General features: G+C 39.3%; 2 protein-coding genes across 4 annotated transcripts; one reads left to right on the top strand and one right to left on the bottom strand.

Moving 5' to 3' along the window:
• Positions 1-616: 616 nt before the first annotated feature.
• LOC113092460 (gastrula zinc finger protein XlCGF57.1-like) lies at positions 617-3,906 on the bottom strand. The gene is made up of 3 exons (XM_026258064.1): positions 3,471-3,906; positions 2,743-2,889; positions 617-2,134 (listed from the first exon to the last, which is right to left on the bottom strand). Exons 2-3 carry the CDS (start codon positions 2,825-2,827, stop codon positions 867-869), a joined length of 1,353 nt encoding a protein of 450 aa, XP_026113849.1. The 5' UTR covers positions 2,828-2,889; positions 3,471-3,906; the 3' UTR covers positions 617-866.
• An 8,425-nt stretch (positions 3,907-12,331) lies between these two features.
• On the top strand, positions 12,332-22,462 carry LOC113092459 (gastrula zinc finger protein XlCGF8.2DB-like). 3 transcript variants are annotated; one of them, XM_026258061.1, is made up of 3 exons: positions 12,332-12,397; positions 12,703-12,830; positions 20,740-22,457. In XM_026258061.1, the coding sequence occupies exons 2-3, from the start codon at positions 12,749-12,751 to the stop codon at positions 21,612-21,614; spliced, it is 957 nt and encodes a 318-aa protein (XP_026113846.1). In that variant the 5' UTR covers positions 12,332-12,397; positions 12,703-12,748; the 3' UTR covers positions 21,615-22,457. The 3 variants fall into 3 exon arrangements, with proteins under 3 accessions (XP_026113846.1, XP_026113847.1, XP_026113845.1); XM_026258062.1 differs by lacking the exon at positions 12,703-12,830 and having other exon boundaries at positions 12,347-12,397; positions 20,740-22,462; XM_026258060.1 differs by lacking the exon at positions 12,332-12,397 and having other exon boundaries at positions 12,445-12,830; positions 20,740-22,458.
• The last annotated feature ends 1,434 nt before the right edge of the window (positions 22,463-23,896 follow it).

Raw genomic sequence — 23,896 nt, 5'->3', positions numbered from 1 at the left:
CCTTTGCGCACTTACCTTGATGTATTTGAGAAAATCACAACGTATACCTCAGCTCTCAGGAGTAAACAATAAAAAATGATTCATATTGATTCAAGCATTTAACATTTATGAATAAACTAAATGTCAATAATAAAAAATACTGCACAATTTGTAAATATTAGGAAGAAGGTCCTTATCTGTCCCAAATGCGAAATGTGGATATGCAAAATCCCATCAGTTGGCATAGTGGTGTAACTTAAGAGAACAACTTTTGCAATGTCCAGATCATGAGAAAACAACTTCATGTCGAGATCATGAGAAAATATTGTGATAATGTGTAAACAACTTAAGTTATGTTGAGATGACAGGAAAATTAAGGTCTGGTAATGAGAAAAAACTTTTTTCATATCTACATCATGAGAAAAAAATATGTAGTGATCATGAGAAAACAACTTTTATTATATCAAGATCCCAATATACTTAGTCGTTATTACAAGAAAAAAATATGAATAATCCATGGCTTCAGGACTTTTCTTACAGATGAGCCCCAGAAGTAGTAAAATTCAAGTCCAGACTGAAATGTTTACGGGGCATTCTCTCACTATAGATTAGAAATAATACATTCCAATGTTCATCATTTCACTCAGTTTGTCATTTTATTTATCTCTCATTTACATTAGTGAAACATCAGTTTATCAATTTATGTAATGACGCCTCTATAACAATATAAACGGGAGGGTGTCTAACACAACCCCTCAAAATTTAAAACCATAAATATATGGTCAGGTGTTCATGTGCAAAAAAAAAAAAGAGCAAAGTTTAAAAAAAGTTAAGAATGCAAATAAACGAAGCGACCATAAAATGTGGACAAATCACGTTTGAGACATTCAGCTGTGGTGAGAACGTGTCCTTAATTTGACACAGATCTGTATTTTCTGGTGCAATTTTAACTTGCCGAACCACTTAAAACTCTTTCCACACAAAGCACATACATAGGACTTCACGTTTTCATGATTTTTCATGTGTATCTTTAAGTGCAATGGCAAAATAAATGTTTTGTTACACTGATTACAATTAAATGGCCTTCCTCCAGATTGAATGCACTGTTGATTTTCATAATTACTGTTTTTTCTACACCTCTTTTTACATGTAGAACTTTGCAATTTCTGTCCAGAATGAGTTTGCAAATGACGTTTCAGGTCTCTGTGATACGTGAAACTCCCGTCACACTGCATACACGAAAAGGGCTTCTCTCCGGTGTGAAGTCTCATGTGAGTCTTAAGATTTCCTTTAAGCGAGAAGCTCTTCCCACACCGTTTGCAGGTGTAAGGCTTCTCTCCAGTGTGAAGACTCATGTGAGTGCTGAGGCTTTTTTTATAACAAAAACGCTTTCCACACTGCTTGCATTTAAAACAGTTTTCTCCTGAGTGAATCCTTGAGTGGTAATTAAGGGTTACTTTCCGTCTGAAATGCTTTCCACACTGGCCACATACAAACGGCTTCTCTCCAGTGTGAACGTTCTTGTGATATCTAAGGTTCAGTTCTGTTGTGAAGCTCTTTTCACACTGATCACAGGTGAACAGCTTCTCTCCCGTGTGAATTCTCGTGTGGGAATTAAGAGTGTTTTTATGTGAAAATCTCTGTCCACACTGAGAGCAGGTGTAAGGTTTCTCTCCGGTGTGAACCCTCATGTGGACTTTAAGGTTTCCTTTTTGAGTGAAACTGCTCCCACACTGTTGGCAGGTGAACGAGCTCTCTCCAGTGTGAATTCTCATGTGGATATCAAGGTTTTGTCTTTTAGTGAAACGTTTTCCACACTGTTTGCAGATGAACGAGTTCTCTCCGGTATGGAGTCTCATATGGACTGTAAGGTTTTGTTTCTGACTGAAACACTTCCCACACTGCTGGCAGCTGTAAGGCTTCTCTCCAGTGTGAACTCTCATGTGGATCGTAAGGTTTTGTTTTTGATTGAAGCTTTTTCCACACTGTTGGCAACTGAAATAACTCTTAGCTTTGGTCTTTTTCGCTTTTCTTCGTGAAGAACTCTTTTTAGTCCGTGTGGATTTTTCTACAGTTATTAAAAAAGGTTTCTCAATCTGAGATTTCTCTTCCATTTCATTCAGTTGTTGACTCTCCTCTTTAAGGGCCATCATGTCTAAAGTTAAAAAAAGTCAGAAGTTAACACTAGTTTAAAGGCACAAAACAACAGAAATCAAAACCAACATAATGTATCAAAAAAGTGTTTCCTGTAATCTCAGAACATATTCTCAATATTAAATTTTCGCTTTCTTTCATTTTTAAACATTGCTGGCAGTTATAAAACCACTTATATATATATATATATATATATATATATATATATATATATATATATATATATATATATATATATATTCTCTATCACTCAGCCCTTCAAAAATCTCCTTGCCCTAAACAAGTGGTCAAGCGTTAATATTGAGAACTGGTTGGTTCTTTGCCTCAATGTGGTGAATTTACTGTATGACTGATGTATGTTTTACTTTCCTTTATTTGAAATATGTTAACAATGTCCAACAAGTTTTACAAATATTGAACACTAGTTGAAAACCCTAAACTGTTGTGAATATAATAACTGAGCATGTCCGTCTCTGAACCAGTCAAGTGTGAAAGCAGATTTGAATGAACCATATGATCAAGTGACGCAATGAACAGTCTAATTACACTGACATACTTCAACAATATCATTCATTTCTGTAGATTTCCACTTTGAGAATGAACACCAACCTGTTTGTTCCTCAGTATCTTCTTGTTTGGCTCTGAATGCTTCTTCAATCTTCACATCTTCACTCTCCTCTTTAATAAACTCCATCTTTATAATAGTGTGTCACGTGGATCTCATCTGCTTCACCAGGGAGTTTTTTTTATTGGACACTGTTATGTATAAGATGGGAATAATTAACAGGAAAAAAAAATCCAATCTCTGATTAGCTCAACACTCAAACCTAGTGCTACACATTAATTTAAGAACGGTTTATACCGACATTTCGTATGTAAGCTTTTAGTGTATATCAATGCTTATTAATTACATTTTTATAAAAGCATATGCATTTGGTTTGTGTGGAAAAAAAAGTTAACTCGTGTTTGGTTTGTGTTCTCTGCATTTGCGCTGTTGTGAATCAGTGAATCATTTTGCGAATCGATTCATTCGGACGTCTTTAATTCTCTCATCAGTAACGTTACTTTGCCAGTGGCAATTCGTGTTTACTGTAAACCGATTTTCGAGATGGGAAGCGAAATGAGACGCACATTTTAACCGATTTATTATATACTGGTGCTCTTTACTCAAATAAAGAAAAGTATCTTTATAAGCATTGCACTGCTATACATAATAAATTAATTATACGTAGTTTTGAAACGCTATGAAATTGAATAGACGTTTTAGCCACATGTTTAAAGGCACTACATTATGATTATTTTTTTATTTCTTTTAATTGTCAAATCGCAGCACAAACCTTTCTTCAGTCAGAACACAACAAACACAGGAGCGCTACCCAGCATTATGACGTGACATTGTCAGACCAAATTAAAAGTCTTTACCACACGCTGATGTCTGAAAACACAAAAGTGCATAGGAATTCACATACAAACACAGGTACATAATAAAACACGTCAGATGTATTCATATTTGAATTACAGATACTTAAGCATGTACTGAATATGAGATGCTGTTTAGGAGACATTTTTGTATGCAAGGCCACAGGGGTGGAAAAGTTACAAACATACTTTTTTAAGTGACATCTTAAAAAAAGGGGGTTATAACCTTATCTGTCAAATATTGCTTGTTGTAAATATTTAATAAATATTCATACTTTTGGATCTGAATCAAAACAGTTTTCGCTAACTTACATAGGTAAGATTCATAACTTGTGAACATATGGTTCATTACTGTCCAGCCAAAATTAGGACGCACAGTTAAATAATATTGAAATTAAATTATTAATTAATAATAACTTATGAATAAAGAGATCGTGATCACCTTTTTGCATCATGACCTGAAGTCTTTAGATGACAATGGTAAGAAAAGTGACATGAGATATTGTTTGTATATTTGTACAGGTAAATTGCTAATTGTTTTCACTTTTTTCATTTTTTCAACAAGACACAAAGAAGCAGACAGGGAGTTTTCTTTTGAGGTTGCTGTTTGTTGCTTTTCATGTTCATGTCCCAGATTAATTGTTTTTTTCTTGTTCGTGCTGTTCCTCTTTGCTTCAGTGATTCTGCTTGATTCTGCCTGACCCATTAATGGTCTTTTTTCTGAGGTGTATAATAACAATAACAACAATAATAATTCTTATTGGTATTTGCATAACAAACATTTTTTATATATTGATATATACTTTATGTCTTGTATTTCATTATATATTGATTTCAGTCTATTATGGCAGGACTTTTATTTTGGTCTGGCGATGTGATGTCGCACGGCTTCCTGCATCTTTTATTCAGCTAGTGATTTTAAGCTTTTAAAGTGTTTGTGTCAAAACAAAACATTCAGTCTATTTTATGGAGTTTACAAGTTGTGTAAAATTAATAAATTAATTATAACATTGTGATGCTTTATCTAGCAATAATAAATGTTATTTTTGTGAGTAAAGCATGTCCATGTATGAGTATCAGAAAAGATGCATCTCATTTTGCATTTAATATCGTGACTTAATTCATAGTTAACTGTATTCTCATTTATTTTTCTCATTAAACTTGCTGATTTACTGATTTACATCTAGTAGTCCTGTTGTGTTTGTGTTGCAATTTCGGTTATCTCTGGCCAATCAGTGATCAGCGAAGTTTAAACATCAAGTTTTGGTAATATTACAATTCACTTGGGACTAATGAGGTACCAGGTACTGTACCCAGTGAAAAACCCACCTAAAGTGAACCGTGCCAATCCATACCATTTAGTTGAAAAGTGCCGTAATGGAAAAGACGTTAATAGATAAATTTTTCTGAGTATGAGTTGCGAAAGGGAGAGACACTAATCTTCATCATCAAAATTGTAAGTAATATTAACTGTAGGCATACCACTGATCCACTGACATGTTTGCAAAAATAACCAAGGAATTTCAATTAGAGAACAATAACCACTGTAGCACAAAAGATTACAAAAATGTAGCTAAGATTTTTTAGGGTTACAGCTGTCAGAAATTAGTAGGAAGTGCAGAGGCCCTTGATTTGAATGACTTCAGTACATCTGTGGTCGCAGGACATGACTAGTTTCTCACAGTGTGCTGGTGTGATCTTGGACTGCTCTTTTTTCTGTCTTTTCCATAGTTTGATAACTGTCGTGGGATATTTAGCCAGGCTCCAGACAGGAGTGGGTGTGTGAGAGAGGTAGATGGACCAGGATGCCAAGCTGTTTTCCCTCAAGCGCCATGGGCCAGGGAAGATGAGGTTCTGTGAAGACGCTGTTGCCCCCCTTATTTTAAATGCTCCTTTACATTTGGACACGTTATTCCCCATTTTGGACATTTTGTGAAATGTTTGATATTTGATTTTCTGTTAAATAAATTGAAAGTGACATTCAGCCAAGTATGGTGACCCATACTCAGAATTTGTGCTCTGCATTTAACCCATCCAAAGTGCACACACACAGAGCAGTGAATACACACACACACTGTGAACACACACCTGGAGCAGTGGGCAGCCATTTATGCTGCAGCGCCCAGGGAGCAGTTGGGGGTTCGATGCCTTGCTCCAAGCCTTTCCAAGGCCTGACACCACACCCACCATGTCTAGTTTGCTCCCCACACTGCAATATAGATAGATAGATAGATAGATATAGATGCAGGACCAGACAGTTTTAGCAATGTGATCTGAGAAAGTCAGCTGATCATCAATCATAACTCCAAGGCTTCTGACTGTTTTTGAAGGAGTTATGGTTGATGTGCCTAACTTGATGGTGAAATTGTGATGAAATGATGGGTTTGCTGGGATCACAAGCAGTTCTGTCTTAGCAAGGTTGAGTTGAAGGTGATGGTCCATCATCCAGCAAGAAATGTCTGTTAGACAAGCTGGGATGCGAGAAGCTACCGTCGGATCATCAGGATGGAATGAGAGGTAGAGTTGAGTGTCATCAGCATAGCAGTGGTATGAAAAGCCTAATGACAGAACCTAATGATGCCATGTAGACAGAGAAGAGAAGTGGTCCAAGAACTGAGCCCTGAGGCACCCCAGTTGTTAGATACTGTGACTTGGACACCTCAACTATCAAAGATATTTTGAAGGACCTATCTGATGAGTAAGTCTCAAACAACTGAAGTGTGGTTCATGAGATGCCCTTTGCCAGTAGGGTTGATTGGAGGATCTGGTGGTTAACCATGTCAAAAGCAGCAGACAGATCAAGCAATAGAAGTATTGAAGATTTGGATTCCGCTCTTGACAGTGTAAGGGAAACAGGTCAATTTAGCTCAAAGTGAATAATTTAATAATTTAAATGGAATTTGAACAGAATCACTGTTTCACGGCTGGTCACGGAGACGCCCTGCGATTCACTGAACGAGCCGTTTAACATCAAATCTGTGCTGGATATTAATATCTCATCAATATGAATAAGGCTTTATTTAGATAAATCTAAGACATATAAACTAATCTAACACAAACGCACGCAGTCACACATTCACACAAGTTGCAGGAAGATCGAATGTTAGGGAAAGATGAGTTTAAGAGAATGGAAATCTGGAATCCTAAGTTTACAGCAATTTGTTAAATTGCATAGACATGAACAGCCATCAATCACTTAATTAACCCTCGCATTGAGTTCCTCAATGAGATTAAAATTATATTAGATACACCAGCACAAATGTCTGAAGGTACATTGCCTGAAAGTGTCCCTTTGTTGTCGCTGATTGTCTGGAAGTCCAGTCGCTGAAGTGACGTCTTGGGAAGCCCGTGGTTGGACGTTGGCTGAAGATGGAGTTGTGTGGCTGTTTGAAGTTGAAGGGGCACCCGTTACAAAACTTAACTCAGAACACGAAACTCTCAAACGGAAAAGAAAAGAAATTAAGTTTGACAAGGTGGTGTTTCTTCTCATCGTGGCTAAGTAGCAGCAGGCGTGCAGGCTGAAGCACGCAAGAGCCGCGCTCAAAGAACAGTGATGACAAACAGCATGGCTAAAAGCTAAGAAGCAAAGCTAAAAGCTGGCATGACTAATAGCAAAAGCAAGGCTACAACTAAAAGCAGGTATGACTAGTAGCAAAAGCAAAGCTAACAACTAAAGCAAGATTTTATGGTGTCCGAAGTATTTAAACTGGCCTGTTGGCCACACCTCAAATGTTGTCTTGACCAATCAGATATTGTCTTGGCTCGGGGGCATCATAAATCATATGTTTATCTTACCAAGCATGGGGTCCGAATTTTAACGCTCTTGCAGGGTCTAATTTTGGACATGATTCCTATAACACGAATATGATAGATTTGACCAATAATTGATTGTCAGGACAATATCAAGCAAGCAGATTCAATTACATAGATACTAGGCATGACTATGTAGCCTTAAGTTCCCATAGTTATCAAAAGACATACACAATAAGTGATTATAACATGACAGTCAAATGTGTGGGTTACATGTAAATTAATATGGAGTTAAGCGATGGAATGATATTCATTTAGAAGTCATTTTGGAGTTCATTTTGGTCCATATATATGTACAAAAGACAGTTTCTTTGTCATTCTATGACATAGGAATATTCTGTGGAGACCAAAGGTTACAAGTCCCACCCCCCCTTTAGTAATTTCAGTCTGGTTCTGCTAGGTGGGGGAAGTCAGTGGAACTTGTGTAGTACTCTCATGGTTTTTCATGTGATGTCCAGCGTTGCATTTCACTTGCGAACAACAACTTTGACAGTCTCTTCTGCGGATTAAAAATTGTCAATAATTGTTCTAGTGGTGTAAATGTTGAAAGCTGTTCTGTGAAAGCGTTGGTTGGTTGTGTAATGAAAGTTCAATCAGAGTAGAGGAAGGAGACCAGAGTCGGCGTACGGGGCTCGTGAGAGGCTTTATTCCAAAACAAAAACAAAACAAATAAACAAACAAGCGCGGCAGGTGCGCGCACTCTCTAACAGCACTTCGGCCACGAATACTGCATCTGACTTGCTCGATCGCTCTCCAGCTTCCTGCGCTCACGAGTCCCCGTCTCTCTCTCCTTTCGCCGGCTGTCGCGCTCCTTAAATGCGGGTTCCCCACGCCAATCACTGAAACGAGATCCAGGTGTTACTTGTTTCTCACCTGAACCACTTATCGCCGCTCGTCTCTTCACTCGCTCTCCCGTTGCAGACTTCGCTAAACCACGCCTCCGCCACATACCCTTACCGCCCGACTCAGGCCGGGGAGCCATCTGGCCTGCAGCCCCCCCCTACCCCCCCCCCCATTCCTGGAGAGGAAATCGGCCACAGCCATCTGCGCCCCCGGCCTGTGAATCACCTTGAACTTAAATGGCTGTAAAGCTAGATACCAACGGGTGATTCGCGCGTTGGTATCCTTCATGCGGTGGAGCCACTGGAGGGGCGCGTGGTCCGAGCAGAGGGTGAACTCCCATCCCAGGAGGTAGTAACGAAGGGTGAGAACCGCCCACCTGATGGCCAAACACTCCTTCTCTATGGTGCTGTACTTAGTCTCTCTCTTGGAGAGCTTCCGACTAATGTACAGCACCGGGCGGTCTTCCCCCCCCACCTCCTGGGACAGGACCGCGCCCAGCCCCCTGTCCGACACGTCGGTCTGCAAAAAAAAGGGGAGAGCAAAGTTAGGAGAGTGCAGGAGCGGCCCGCCACACAGGGCCGCTTTAACTCTGGTAAAGGCCCGTTGGCACGGCTCCGTCCACTGGACCGTATCTGGTACCTCCTTTTTAGTGAGGTCAGTCAACGGGCTGGTGAGGTCCGAATAATGAGGAATAAACCTCCTGTAATATCCCGCCAGCCCCAAGAACTGCCTCACCTCCTTTTTGGTCTTGGGCCTGGGACAGGTTGCAATTGCTGCCGTCTTATCAATTTGGGGACGCACCTGCCCGTGGCCCAAATGGAAGCCCAGATACTTTACCTCCACCCGCCCAACTGCGCACTTCTTCGGGTTAGCCGTTAGCCCCGCCAGTCTCAGCGCCCTGAGGACCGCCCTCACATGCTCCATATGCCGCTGCCAGTCCCCACTATAGATGATAATATCATCCAGGTAGGCAGCGGCATATGCAGCATGGGGCCGCAGCACTCGATCCATGAGGCGCTGAAACGTAGCCGGGGCCCCGAACAAGCCGAACGGAAGCGTAACAAATTGGTGTAATCCAAACGGCGTGGTGAAGGCGGTCTTTTCTTTGGAAATGGGAGATAAGGGGATCTGCCAATAACCTTTGGTTAAGTCCAATGTCGAATAAAAACAAGCCGTGCCTAACCGATCGAGCAACTCGTCAATCCGCGGCATTGGATAAGCATCAAATTTGGAAATTGCATTCACCCTGCGATAGTCTACACAGAACCGTACCGAGCCGTCCGTTTTGGGCACCAAAACTATCGGGCTCGCCCAATCGCTGTGTGACTCCTCGATTACTCCCATCCCCAGCATAGCCTCTAATTCGGTCTGAACTACCTTTTTTTTGTGTTCAGGCAATCTATATGGCCGGCTGCGAATTACGACTCCCGGCTCTGTCTCAATGTGGTGCTGAATCAGGTCCGTATGGCCGGGTAGGGGCGAAAACACGTCTGCAAATTCTACCTGCAACTGCGCGATGTCAGTGAGCTGCGAGGGCGAGAGGTGGTCCCCTCCTAGAGCCAGTGCGAGGGGTTTTCCTTTAATAATCGCCTCTGGCCCGAGATCCTCCTCCCCACTCACTACCGTCGCTAACAACACTGACTCCTCCCCGCTCCATTTTTTAAGGAGGTTGAGATGGTAGATTTGCCGTGAGTCGCCTCTATCTGTCCGTACTACCTCATAATTGAGATCTCCTATCCGCCGTGTGACCTCAAATGGTCCTTGCTACTTGGCTAACAATTTGGAGCTAGAGGTTGGCAGTAAAACGTGCACTTTATCTCCCGGTGCAAATTCTCGTAGCTTAGTTCCCCGGTTATATAGCTGGCTTTGTCTGCCCTGGGCCTGAAGCAAATTCTCCATAGAGAGCCGCCCCAGTGTATGGAGTTTTGCGCGCAGGTCCAGGACATATTGAATTTCATTTTTGCTATCCGAGTGTCCATCCTCCCAAGTTTCTCTCAGAACGTCTAGCACCCCCCTGGGCTGACGTCCATAGAGAAGCTCGAAGGGGGAAAACCCCGTGGAGGCTTGGGGGACTTCGCGCACAGCAAATAAGAGGGGTTCTAGCCAACGGTCCCAATTTTCCGCGTCTTCATGTACGAATTTCAGGATCATGGCTTTTAATGTGCGATTAAACCGTTCGACCAGACCAGTTTTTGCCCTTCACCTGCCAAGAGACTAATTTCTAAAATATTGGCCTATGGCTGCCATAAAAATTCTTTAGGACCTCTGGATGCAACAGCTGTGGAAAAAACATAAAGAGATTCCTCCAACTCCATTCATTTCAAACCGAGCAATAACCTGCCGCTCTCTTTTGTGAAGCCCATACAGAAGTAGTCTTGTGTAGCCAGACCTTCAGACAGTTCGTTTTGTTCAGCTTCGGGGTATGTAAATGTTGCCACAATTACAGGTGTATAGAACTCTCAGAAGCATTTTAAAGATTCTATGCCATGAACTTTAAATATTTCACCTACTTTTGAAAACCCAGCGTTTAGTTGATCCTGATAAGTTTTCATCGTCACAGTTGTAAACCGGACAGTTTTCTTCTTTCGTGAGGGTGTTTGGCGGCACGTCATCTTTGTTTACAGGTGGAACGTTAAAGAATGCAACACACACATCTCCAGGAGATTCTGTATAATTCAAACAATCCAATGATGACTTTTGTGTTGACTTTTACTTTTGTGTCCCATATGCATCAGACATTTAGCCAATGGTCCATGGGCGTGATGCCTGAGACTAACACGAAAGTGACTAAAACTGCAATTCATTGATGGCCGCTAAAGGCTGGGTCCAAAAGGGTCCTTAGACTCCCCATAGACTCCCCATGTTAAAATGCCTGTACAGCTTGGTAAAAAAAATAAATGTGAATTAATTAACAAAAATTTTTTGAATTTTTAATAACCCATCCTTATAAATTATATTAAGACATAAAGTTCTGGAAGGATGGCCACTTGAGCGACAGATGGATAGCCGCTGCTGTCACTGGCATCAAGCTAGATGGGCATGGTTTCAGCAGTCAGCTCCTGCCTCTTTGCCCATTTCCGAATATCCAGGAGAAAATTGCGTTGACACGCTGCCAAGATGGCGCCCACATTGTACTTCAGGAATCTACAGGTGACATCATGGACACTACGTCCATGTTTTTATACAGTCTATGTTTCAAACCTTTAAACTGATGCAATCTACAATACATCCATTTCATGATTATTCCGAGAAATAAGTATTCCCAGTGGCAGTTATATGCGATGCAATATCTTAGACAAACTCAGCTGTTAACAGACAAACGAATGCATTTAGGACTGTTTGACCCATGATGAAGGGGGATCCACACAACTGCAGAACAAAGTCATTATACTGTGCTAGGGTCCACCACATGCTGTTGTATTGACAGATAGTAAGTACAAAACAATAGTCCTTTCTGAAAAAAAAGAAGAAATGGTGACCAAAAACAGACACCAGGAGAACATGAGGAGAAGACAGGAGAAATACCCAGGGGAACAGAGGAAATACCAGATGATGACAATTTCGGATGAGTTCTTTTTCTTCAATGATAGTAAAGATTGGTTTCACATGGACAGCTCAGTACCAATTTCTCATTCTGAGTTTGTTGATGTTCTCTGCATGTGGGATCGAGTCATCGGAGTCACTCAGGAAAGATTTTTTTTTCTTCTTCAGTTTTCCGTATACATGAGGAAGCACTTTTTTTTAAAAAAAAAATGCGTTTCACATTTAAGCATCACCTTTTTCATCAGATTGGAGGAACTGTTGTATTTTATTGCCTCAAGGTTTTCAAGCCTCATCAAAATACTCTTCACACTGAGAATGAGTCCACTCTTGGAGTAGTGCTACTTTGCTGGTCCTTTTAATCCATTCTGCATGTTATTTTGCACATATGTGTGTGCTGGTTTATTATTATTTATTTAAGTGGGTGAAACTGATTCACAGTAACTTCTGGCTACTAACTGCACAGATTGATATTTTAATTAGATTTGTTTGTTTTTGTTTGTCATTTGTATTTTTTTATTATTTACATTTTTATGCATGTAATTTTAACATATGTGCCAATAGCGCATGAACTTGACTTTTATTTTGGTGTGTCGATATGACGTCATAAGGCTGTGTCCTGTATCAGCGTCTGTGATTCGGTTGATGCAAGGTTTGTGTTTTTAATTTATAAACATTTAAACTTGTCTTTAAATCCGTACAACCCCATCAAACGATTTATGTTGTTTTAAAAAGCTGTACAAATTCTTATTCAATATAACATTGTAACATTTTATTTAACATTCAGCAATATTATAATTTTTTTTTGAGTAATGTGCATCCGCTCATGAGTAACGTAAACAGAAAAGGTGCTTCTTATTTTGCTCCCTATATCGTGAATCAGAGATTTAATTTGGATTTATTTTTTCTTTCTGTTAATTTTTCTCATCTTAAAAATGACAAATCGTCCAAACACAGAAAAACTCCCGGTGAAGCAGCAGAGATTATAGACACAATTATAAAGATGGCATTAATTAAAGAGGAGAGTGAAGAAGTGAAGATTGAAGAATTCAATGTGAAACAAGAAGATACCGAGGAACAAATAGGTTGGTTTTTCATTCTCAGAACTGAACTGTCATTTGATCCGTATTAAAATTTTGACTTCTACATAAATTATGCCTAACAATATTTTATTCAAGAATATCATTTAATTGTGTCTTAAAGTGGTTTTATTTGACATGGATCAGGTCGCCTTATGTGGACAGAGATATTGAGTTCACACGACCAGACAAACACTAATGCTGCCTTTTGTTGGACACCTGTTATAATGACATGTCACAATTGAATAATTTATTAACATAGTACAGAAGTTGTTTAAACGATAAATGTTTAGTTATGTTAAACCCACTTTCTTCTTAAAGTCCCAATGAAATTACATACATCGCGGGTCCCCTTACATGGAAGTAGTCAACATGTTTCTACAGTAGCCCTAAATAGACAAACTGCTCTACAGATCCAGCAAACACAAAACATTCCCCTAACGTTAGTTTTTGGTTCCTGTTTGGTTATTTATTTATTTATTTTGGGAACAAAATACAAACATTAGGGAAATGTTCTTTTTAGGTTATATTCTTTTGTAAACATAAAATATGCTGGGTGGTTCTTTTTAAAATAACATAAAAATTACTTATACAAAACGTTGACTTATGATTATTCTCAGATTATTTTTATAACCCAATAAAACTTCCAATCTTTCCAATGAAAACGTCACAGATGTTAATGAGTAATGGCCTATACAGAGCCCTGAAGTTCGTTTAATGCAGCATTTATTAAAATACAGAAATTAGATCAATCAAAACGCAATTTAAATTATAGTGTTGAGCCAGGGTTAAGCATAGAGTGTTCTGATCTGCACTAGCGTCTCCAGCACACGTTTTCACCCGTCTTCCACAGAGAGTTGCGTGCTCGTAGAATTTAAATTGTTTATTAAACCATTCTGGGAACAAAAAGCTAATGTTAGGGAAACATTAGAAAAACGTTCTGGGAACCAAAAGCTAATGTTAGGGGAACATTATAATTCTGGGAACGTTAGATTAGCATTAGAATAACGTTATGACAATGTTAGACTAACGTTCTGGGAACGTTAAGAAAACTTTCCTGGCTAGCCATAAACAAACTATCAAAAATAACATTCTGGGAACCAAAAACTAACGTTCTGGGAATGTTTTGAGAAGTCAGCATTTATTAAAAACTTTTGCTACTACTAGGGTTTCACGATAAACATGCCTGATATTTAATGCCCATTTTGTCAGTAAAGCCAATTCTGTAATCAATGGTAAATCTCTACACATGCGTGATTTAATGTGGAGCAGCATTTACTACAAAGAGCCATTGTTCACTGACGAGCTGTGCAAAACATGCACAAAATGTGATTGTGGTTGGGCGCAGCTTGTCAGTCAAAATGCACATTAAATATCAGGCAATATTTATCATGCATCCCTAGTAGGGCCGGGTATCGATTCAGATGTTCCAGATCGATTCGATTTCGATTCACAAGCTTTCAAATCGATTTGATTTTGATTCTCGATTCGATTTTTTGTTAGAGCTGTAATCGGGCCTTAAAAGTAAAACCCGACAGGACCCGAGCCCGACAGGTTTCGGCCTGAGCCCGACAAGTACATTTTGATTGACAGCTTTTTGAAAGCCTGAATTTCTTCAAGTGAGTTGCATGTTTTGTGTGTGTGTTCATCTTATGGTGGGCCGCATTTGAATTTGTGACGGGCCGCGTGTTGAGAACCACTGCTTTAAGCACTGAATGAATGAATGACAGGTTAGTTGGTAACATTGCACAAGGCACATAAGAGGGTGACATTTAGTGGAGAAGATTTGTAATTAGATTAACGCTAATATTGCGTTCAATGTCTTCGGAAATAAATATGGAAAAAAATCGATTCATGGCCTTTGAGAATCGATTTTGAATAGACCACATTTAAAAAAAACGATTAATTGAAAAATCTATTTTTTTTTTAACCCAGCCCTAATCCCTAGCAACTACACAGTCTCAGCATGGTTATGAACACTATTTTGTTTTACTACAAGCTTCATATTGAATCTAGCGGGTAATCTATTAGACTGTGGCTGTCAAATGTGGCTTTACCGTGCTCAATGTCTCTGACCCGAGCAGACATAATATAAGATTAGATTAGATTAGATTCAACTTTATTGTCACTGCACATGTAGGTACAAGGCAACGAAATGCAGTTAGCATCTAACCAGAAGTGCAATAAGCAGTAAGTACAGAATAAAGGTCTATAATATGTACAATAACTATACAGGTAAGTATTATGGACATAATTTACAGATATTAAATACTATAAGCACAATATACAGATAGGTGTACTATGAACATACTATACAGATGGGCTATGTAAAAGTGTATGTACACTATAGGCAGAACTATGAACATAATTTACAGTATTGCAATGGACAGTAAAGTGCATAGAAAATATTTCAATGTGCAAATGGATTATACAGTGTTCCTGGATGAACAGACAGGATTGCAAGTAATAACAAGTTACTTTTGCTTGTTGTGAGTAAATAAATAAATCAGAGTGTTGAAGAGGGGGAGGAGTCTATGTGTGTGGTGTGGGGGGTGTTGAGGGGTGTCAGAGGGCAGAGTTCAGCAAGGAAACAGCTTTTGGGAAAAAGCTGTTCCTGAATCTTCTGGTCCTTGTCCGGAGGCTCCTGAAACGCCTTCCGGAGGGGAGGAGGTTAAACAGTTCATGGTCAGGGTGAGGGGAGTCCTTGAGAATGCTGCGAGCTCGACGTAGACAGCGTTTCCTCTGGATGTCCTCAAGAGCAGGAAGTGGTGTCCCTGTGATGCGTTGGGCAGTTTTCACCACCCTCTGCAGTGCTTTGCGGTCAGCCACTGAGCAGTTTCCATACCAGACTGTGATGCAACTGGTCAGGATGCTCTCGATCGCACACAGGTAGAAGTTCACTAGGATGGCTGAAGAAAGCTGGTTCTTCTTCAGTGTCCTGAGGAAGAAAAGGCGCTGGTGAGCCTTCTTGACCAGGCTGGAGGTGTTTGTAGTCCAGGACAGATCCTCCGAGATGGTGGTTCCCAGGAACTTGAAGCTTGAGACACGTTCAACAACCATCCCGTTAATGTGGATGGGGTCATGCGTGCTTCCATTCTTCTTCCTGAAGTCCACAATGAGCTCCTTGGTCTTATTGGTGTTAAGGAGCAGGTTATTATAAAAGCTATTGGCTACTTTAATAAAGGGTGGGGCTGCTCGATATGTTTCAGTTTGTAACTACATCACCACATAGAATAACGCTGCTTGTTTCAAGGCACTTAAGGGGATCTTTAAGTAAAAAACAATTAATCCACAATTTATCAACAGTGCAGGGCTTCAGACTCATTCTTCCCACTGGTCGCTCTTTTGCAACTTACTTTCTCAGTTGGTCGCACTAGCACATGATTTAGTCACAATATTTATTTATCAGTGCATTCTGATGAATTTATTTCATAATTTATAGTTATATGGAAATTAAAGTTAACATTCAACCCGTTTTTCCACCCATCAGTAGTATTTGTGATTTGAATTTGGTGAATGTCAGTTCTTTTGCTTTGTTATAAGCTTTGCGTGAATGTTTGGATGGCATTATGCAAATATTCCCACTTTTATATTAGCTTTCTAAATTGCGACCATAGTGAACAGTGAGCTTAAGTGCTCTGCCTGCTGCAGTATTTTCTCTTCTGTGTATCCATCTTCAGAGTTTCTGGCCTCTGTTAAGGTAATGATACACAGGGCAACCAGTGTTACCAACTTCTTTCAGTGGAAAGTAGCTAAACCCTGCCTGAAAAGTCGCTATATGACGTCATATGCTAATTAGAATATTCATGACGTAAATGCAGCAAATTATCTTGCCCTTTCTGTGCTCATGTACTGCATTTTAATGCAGTCAAAATTCTCATTAAAACTTTTTTTTATTATTGTATTTTAATGTTTCTGTTGTCCGACAACGGAATTAATATTATAATGACTGAAACGCGGTACAATAAGACTACATAACAGCTCTCAAAGATGTTAATTTCTGCACTAAAATCCTATTCACGACATTGTCTAATTAAAACACATACACATAAGATTAAGACAATGGTTGTACTGTGATTTTGGCTATACTTGTATGTACAATAGAGTTAGAAGCAACATAATATCTTTTTTTAACTGAAAGTGCTGCTCTTCTCTGCCCACTGAACAGATGCGTGTGCATGCTCTTGGAGAGAGAAAGAGCTCATGCTTGTGCAGCAGTACCGGAGAGTCTCAGAGATTAAACAAGGTCTGTCAAAAAAGTTGCTAGATTTGTCGCTAGTCGCTTTTTTGAAAAAAAGTCGCTATGGGGGTCTGAAAAGTTGGCAACACTGAGGGCAACTTCTTTCAGATATTTGCACCTGAGTATTGTAGTACATTATAAAACAGCATACATTGATAACACATTAGTGTAAAAGATCATTATTTTATTAATGGGGTCATATGATGCTTTTTTAAAGATCTTTATTGTGTGTATTGGGTGCAACAGAATACATGCTTTAATGTAAAATAACCACATTATTTTTCAAATTTCATTATTTTGTGTATTACATTTACATTAGAACCTCCGGTTCAATGTCTATGCTGGCGCGTTTCACAGGTGGGTTTTAAATGATCTCTGCTGTTTTAATTGTTTGCATTTCACATTGTGATGTGGTGGCATTTTTTTATGTTCGCTGGATTTTCTCTGCTTCTGGTCGACCTGGAGGCTTTTCCCATGTGCTGAGGATTTATGCTATGCTGAGGTTTCTGCCACAGTGGACGCGGCTTCGCTGAACATGCTTTAACGTTACACTGCACACCAGCTTTTATCTTTAAAACTGAACTATCCTTTGGCCAAAGACATCTATGATTGCTTTGACTATGCCGGACTGCTGCGCCAGAAGTGGTACATTCACCGGAGTACAGGACGCAGATATTCAACATCATCTTCTCCTCATGTATCTGGGTCTCTTTTGTACACTTGGCTCCTTGGTATAGTGATGATCTGTGTTCAAATAAAGTTGCTTGCCGCAAACTGGAGCATAAGCGGTGTTAATCTGGCTTGGGTGTTTTTCATCAGGCTTGGAAATCATCTCTGGGTCAATATAAAGTAGCACTTGAAAAAGCAAGATCATCTTTCATTTCTCAGATTGTTGTAAATAACCAAAATAATCCCAGACAGCTCTTTCACCATAATAACTGTCTTAAAGTTAAGAAGCTAACTCTCAGACAGCATCAGTTCAGTTCTGTAATGTTTTTCTCACAGATTTTAGTGCGAAAACGGCTTGTGTCCGCAATTTCTTAAAATGTTTTTTCTGGTACTCCTCTGTCCAGATTTTCTTCAGTTCATCCTGAATCACTCAGTGTGCAGGTTTCTAGAATTAAAGCTACCACTTGCGTACTTGATCCCCTGTTGATCCCCAACTAGTTTATTTAAATCTTGTTTTGGAGTTCTTTGTTTTACTGTTCTTTTCAATTATAAATTATTCTTTGTCAACTGGTGTTGTGCCAACAGCATTTAAACCTGCTGCTCTCACCCCTGTTCTAAAAAAAGGAAAATACTTAAGTAGACCAATCTAAACAATTTTGTCCAATATAAAATCTTCAATTTTTGGCAAAACAATTTAGAGGTTGTTGTTGCTTCTCAATTATACAATCATCTGGCTGTTAACAACCTTTTTGAGCCATACCAGTCTGGGTTTTCGGAGACTACACAGTCCTGAGACAGCCTTGGTCAAAGTTACTAATGACTTGTTATTAGCATCTGATGCTGGATCTCTGTCAATTCTTAGCCTTCTTGACCTAAGTACTGCTTTTGATATCATCGACCATAAAGTATTACTTTGTCAACTTGAATTTGTCTTTGGGGTGATTGAGATTGCTCTGGATTGGTTCAGATCCTATTTAACTGATCATAGTTATTTTGTTTTTATGGATGGACTCAGATCTGAGGTCGGTCTTGTACTGGTGTCCCTCAGGGCTCATTACTTGGTCCCTTGCTTTTCCTCATTTATTTGTTTCCTCTTGGGCAGTTATCTCTCGAACTGAACTACCATTTTTATATGACAAAATGCAGATTTACATCGACTCTAATACAGGACAAAATGTGAATATTTCCCATCTCTCACACTGCCTATCTGACATTAAGTTGTGGATGTCTGAAAATTTCTTGTGTTTGAATAGTTCCAAAACAGAAGTTATGTTTCTTGTCTCGCCCCATAAACTGCGTAATGCTGGATCTTAAGCTTTGTCTGTTGATGGTGTTGCTCTGGAGTTACAAAGTAAATAAAAAAAATATGGGTGTTATTTTTGATCCCAGTTTGTCATTTGAGCCTTTCGTGCTGAACACTGTTAAGACCTCAAACTCTCATTTTAGATCGAATGCACGGCTACAACCTGTGCTGTCTTTCTCTATCGCTGAAAGGTTAGTTAAATCACTAATCTTTTCTCATCTATGCCCTTCTTATTGGAGTCTGAAAATGTTTTATTAACAAACTTCAACATTTACAAAATTCAGCAGAAATCTTTTAGGGGCCAGGTATGTTGATCATACAACCCTTGTTTTGGAATTGTTGCACTGGCTCCCGTTTAAATTTCATATTTATTTTTAAGTTCTCATGTTAACATTCAAGGCACTGCATGGTCTGGCTCCTCAGTACTTGGCTGAGCTTTTAATTCCCTATGTGCCTAGTTGTAATTTGCAATCTTCTCAAAGTGGTCTTTTAGGCGTTCCTGAAACGCATCTGCGTTCTATGGGTGATCAGGCATTTTCATCTTAAGCCTGTCACAAATTGTGGAATTCTCTCCCGGCTGACATCAGGGAAGCAAATCAAATCTAGTCTTTACATTTTTTTTATTCGTCCCATTTAACTGATTGTTATTCATTATTTTTGTATATTGCTCTTAATTGTTGTGTTTGCTTTTGTTGTTAAGTGCTTTGAGAAATACTCTTAAAGGCGAGATAATAAAACATTATTAAATACTGTACATTATTGTGGTCCTCTACACCCCGCCTTTCTCAAACGAGTAATTTTCTACAAAGTCCCTCCTTCAGACAAGCGCAGTCTGCTCTGATTGGCCAACTGACCGTCAGCAATGTAACGCCCTTTTCCATAATCGCAAGCTTCATCTTTCAAAATAAATGTAAAGATGTTAATAATGTCCATAGTTTTACTATCAATTCAAGTCGTAAAGGGGAACAGAGTGGTGACAGACACAGTGATGAAACATATATGTGTTTGTAGTACACAAGTTATGGACGGTTAAGACAGCTAACACCACTGTGTGGCCCTGTCTCTCTCTCTCTCTCTCTCTCTCTCTCTCTCATACGCCTGCACACACACGACACACAAAACTCCGCATTTGAGCAGTCAATAATAAAAACTTAAACTAATAAAACATACTTACAGCAGTTGATTCGACAGCGCCAGATTGTCGTAGCAAAGTCAGAATTACCTCCTCACCTAGGTTCATGAAACGGTCATATAAAATGCGTTGCTGTTCTGTTGTAAGTCATCTTAAAAATCATCTACTTTCAGAAGGCCAAATAAAGTGCTTTCGCCTATATACACAGCATCTCCTCCTCTTGGCTGCCTCGACACTAACTATGGTTACTGAAACCACGGTTTCTTTCTTTGTGTAAAGATTTGGGCGGCATTATGCAAATATTTCCACTTAGTGACGTAGACATGTGGGGGTGTGTTTCAATGAACCATTTGGGGGTGGGGGGCATGGCAGAGTCTTAACTTTGATAAAGAATATCTCTTTGGATTCGACACTTTAGTCTTTGCAACTTTACAGATCTTCTTCATGCAGCAAGGGCTTGTAACACTCAAAGAGAAAGAAAACGTTTAAATAGCATCATATAACCCCTTTCACATAAATAGTTTCATATAATCATCATATAATAACTTCTGTTTGTCTCTTTCATCCACAGACGTGAGAGTGCTGAAAGAGGAAAGTGAAGTAGTAAATGTAATGGAAGAGAAAGATCATGATTTCATAACTGAAGAAAAACCGTTAAGCTTCTCACAGACTGAAAAGACTTCCCCAAGAAAAAAAGCTGAAAAGACAGGAAGCCTCAATTCTCACACTACAGGTAATCCAAAAGAGAAGTGTTTTAAATGTCCAGAGTGCGGAAGGAGTTTTCTTAACATGAAACGCCTTGACAGGCACAAAATAATTCACTCCGGAGAGAAGCCTTTCAAGTGCCAGCAATGTGGAAAGAGCTTCAGTCATGAAATAAGTTTAAAGACACACACGAAAATCCACACTGAAGAAGACGCTTACACCTGCAAACAGTGTGGTAAAAGCTTCTCACATCAAGGAAATCTTAACTACCACATGCTCATTCATACTGGAGAGAAACCTTTCACCTGCCAACAATGTGGGAAGGGCTTCTCACAAAAAGGAAATCTGAAGACTCACATGCTAATTCACACTGGAGAGAAGCCTTTTAAATGCCAGCAGTGTGGAAAGAGCTTCAGTCATAAAGTCAGTCTCAAGACTCACCTGAAAAGTCATACCGGAGAGAGCCCTTTCACCTGTGAACTGTGTGGGAAGAGCTTCTCACTAAAAGGAAATCTTAACTATCACATGAAAATTCACACTGGAGAGAAGCCGTTCTTGTGCCATCACTGTGGAAAGAGTTTCACACTTAAAGGAGGCCTTAAAAGTCACATGAGGATTCACACTGGAGAGAAGCCTTACACATGTTTTCGATGTAAGGAGAGTTTCATACATCAAAAAGACTTGATTCGTCATTTGCAAACTCATTCTGGAAAGATATTGCAGTGTTTCTCAGTGTGGTAAGAGGTTCATAAAAAGGCCAATTTTTAAAAACAACTTGCGGATTCCACCTGACAAGTGGATTTATTATGAACAGTTTAATAAATTTATTTTTCTATTCCATTTACAGATACACCTAAAACACCAATGTTATTTTTGTACTTTTAAATGGTTCGGAAATGGCAAAAGAGAATACATCTATGTGAAATCAAGGTTGCGTTCATACTACAGCTGAATATGCACCATCAGATTTTCTGCTCAGATATGGTCTTTTTGGATGAGGCTGTGTATATGACATATTTAAATGTGGCCAATATCAGATACATTCTAAATGGGTGATATGTCTACTTTAACATGACTTTTATTTACCACCTTTTTATAATTTAGTGTTTAAGCTTTTTATTTTCTTTTGTTATTTGCATATGAACACTTGTGGCCATGCCTGACCATTACACACAAATGAATGGGAATCGAATTGTATGGAACATAATCAGAACTTTCAAAATATAAAATTAAACTGGATTCATTAAGATTTTTAAAAAAAAAATTGTGCATTAAATATACCAAATGTAAATGTAAAGTTATAAATAAAAATTTAAACTGAATGAAATAATGGACATTGCACTTGTTATTTGATTTTAGTCAGAGAAGGCACAGGTAAATCTTGGTTCATCTAGCCTTGAATATGGCTATTGTTGGGGGTCATCTGATGAAAACTGGAAGCTGGTTGTAGAAGTGAGTCACTGCTGATCCGGTCTAAAACTTATTTGACAGGCCCTAAACAGTGGGGAAAAAATAAACTAGGTTGTGTTATAAATGTTAGGGTGACAGATTCTGTTCTGCAAGCTTTTTTTTATTGTATATATGTGTATATATATACGATATTGATATTGACGTAAATATTAAAAAAAAATATATAAACATGTATGTTTGTGTATTTATATATACGTATTATGTACGTACAAACCCGGTTCCAAAAAAGTTGGGACACTGTACTAGTTGTGATTAAAAACAAAATGCAATGATGTGGAAGTTTCAACTTTCAGTTTTTTGTTCAGAATACAACATAGATGACATATCAAATGTTTAAACTGGGAAATTAATAATTTTAAGGGAAAAATAAGTTGATTTTAAATTTCATGGCATCAACACATCTAAAAAAAAAAAGAAACAAGGCCATGTTTACCACTGTGTGGCATCCCCTCTTCTTTTTATAACAGTCTGCAAACGTCTGGGGACTGAGGAGACAAGTTGCTCAAGTTTAGGAATAGGAACATTGTCCCATTCTTGCCTAATACAGGCTTCTAGTTGCTCAACTGTCTTAGGTCTTCTTTGTCCTCTAAATGTTTTCTATTGGTGAAAGATCTGGACTGCAGGCTGGCCATGTCTGTACCCGGATCCTCCTTCTACGCAGCATACAGTAAGTGGTCTGGCATTGTCATGTTGGAAAATGCAAGGTCTTCCCTGAAAGACGTGAATACCGAAAAGAATACACGTCACACCTCTGTTTATCAGTTTACACTGGCTACCAATAGCTGCTCAGATAAAATTCAAGGCATCAATGTTTGCATAATAATAATAATTTCTTTACATTTATATAGCGCTTTTCTAGGCACTCAAAGCGCTTACATAGTCAGGGGGTATCTCCTCATCCACCACCAGTGTGCAGCATCTACCTGGATGATGCGACGGCAGCCATAGTGCGCCAGAACGCCCACCACACACCAGCTTACTGGTGGAGAGGAGACGGAGTGATGAAGCCAATCAGTGGATCTGGGGATTGTTAGGAGGCCATGATGGTCAGAGGCCAATGGGCGAATTTAGCCAGGATGCCGAGGTCACACCTCTACTCTTTTCAAAAGAATCCTGGGATTTTTAATGACCACAGAGTGTCAGGACTTCAGTTTAACGTCTAATCTGAAGGACAGCGCTTGCTGACAGTATCGTGTCCCCATCACTACACTGGGGCGCTAGGACCCACACAGACCACAGGGTGAGCACCCCCTGCTGGCCTCACTAGCACCTCTTCCAGCAGCAACCTAGTTTTCTCAGGAGGTCTCCCATCCAGGTACTGACCAGGCTCAGCCCTGCTTAGCTTCAGTAGGCAACCGGTCTTGGGCTCCAGGGTGATATGGCTGCCGGCATACAAAAGCAGTGCTGTTTTATCATACTAGATACGTTTGAAAGTTCTGTTATAATGCAACTCTGTGCTGCCATCATCGTTCTATTAAAATGTAGAACATATTCAAGCATCTTAGGTGTTTCCATGTTTTCTACAAAACAAAACTGGAACTCACAGGGTTATG

Source organism: Carassius auratus, unplaced genomic scaffold (assembly GCF_003368295.1).
Source record: "Carassius auratus strain Wakin unplaced genomic scaffold, ASM336829v1 scaf_tig00214598, whole genome shotgun sequence".
In the NCBI taxonomy this organism is placed as follows: Eukaryota; Metazoa; Chordata; class Actinopteri; order Cypriniformes; family Cyprinidae; genus Carassius; species Carassius auratus.
The sequence above is the reverse complement of the archived record's forward strand: the minus strand, read 5'-3'. Positions and strand labels throughout refer to the sequence as shown.

What these genes read in the sequence shown, in the direction of transcription:
- LOC113092460 (XM_026258064.1), bottom strand. Translation starts at nt 2,827, where the DNA reads ATGGAGTTTATTAAAGAGGAGAGTGAAGATGTGAAGATTGAAGAAGCA. An exon ending in AGATACTGAGGAACAAACAG is followed by an intron (nt 2,135 to 2,742) that starts GTTGGTGTTCAT and finishes TTTTAACTTTAG; the next exon opens with ACATGATGGCCCTTAAAGAG.
- LOC113092459 (XM_026258060.1), top strand. Translation starts at nt 12,572, where the DNA reads ATGAGTAACGTAAACAGAAAAGGTGCTTCTTATTTTGCTCCCTATATC. An exon ending in AGATACCGAGGAACAAATAG is followed by an intron (nt 12,831 to 20,739) that starts GTTGGTTTTTCA and finishes TTTCATCCACAG; the next exon opens with ACGTGAGAGTGCTGAAAGAG.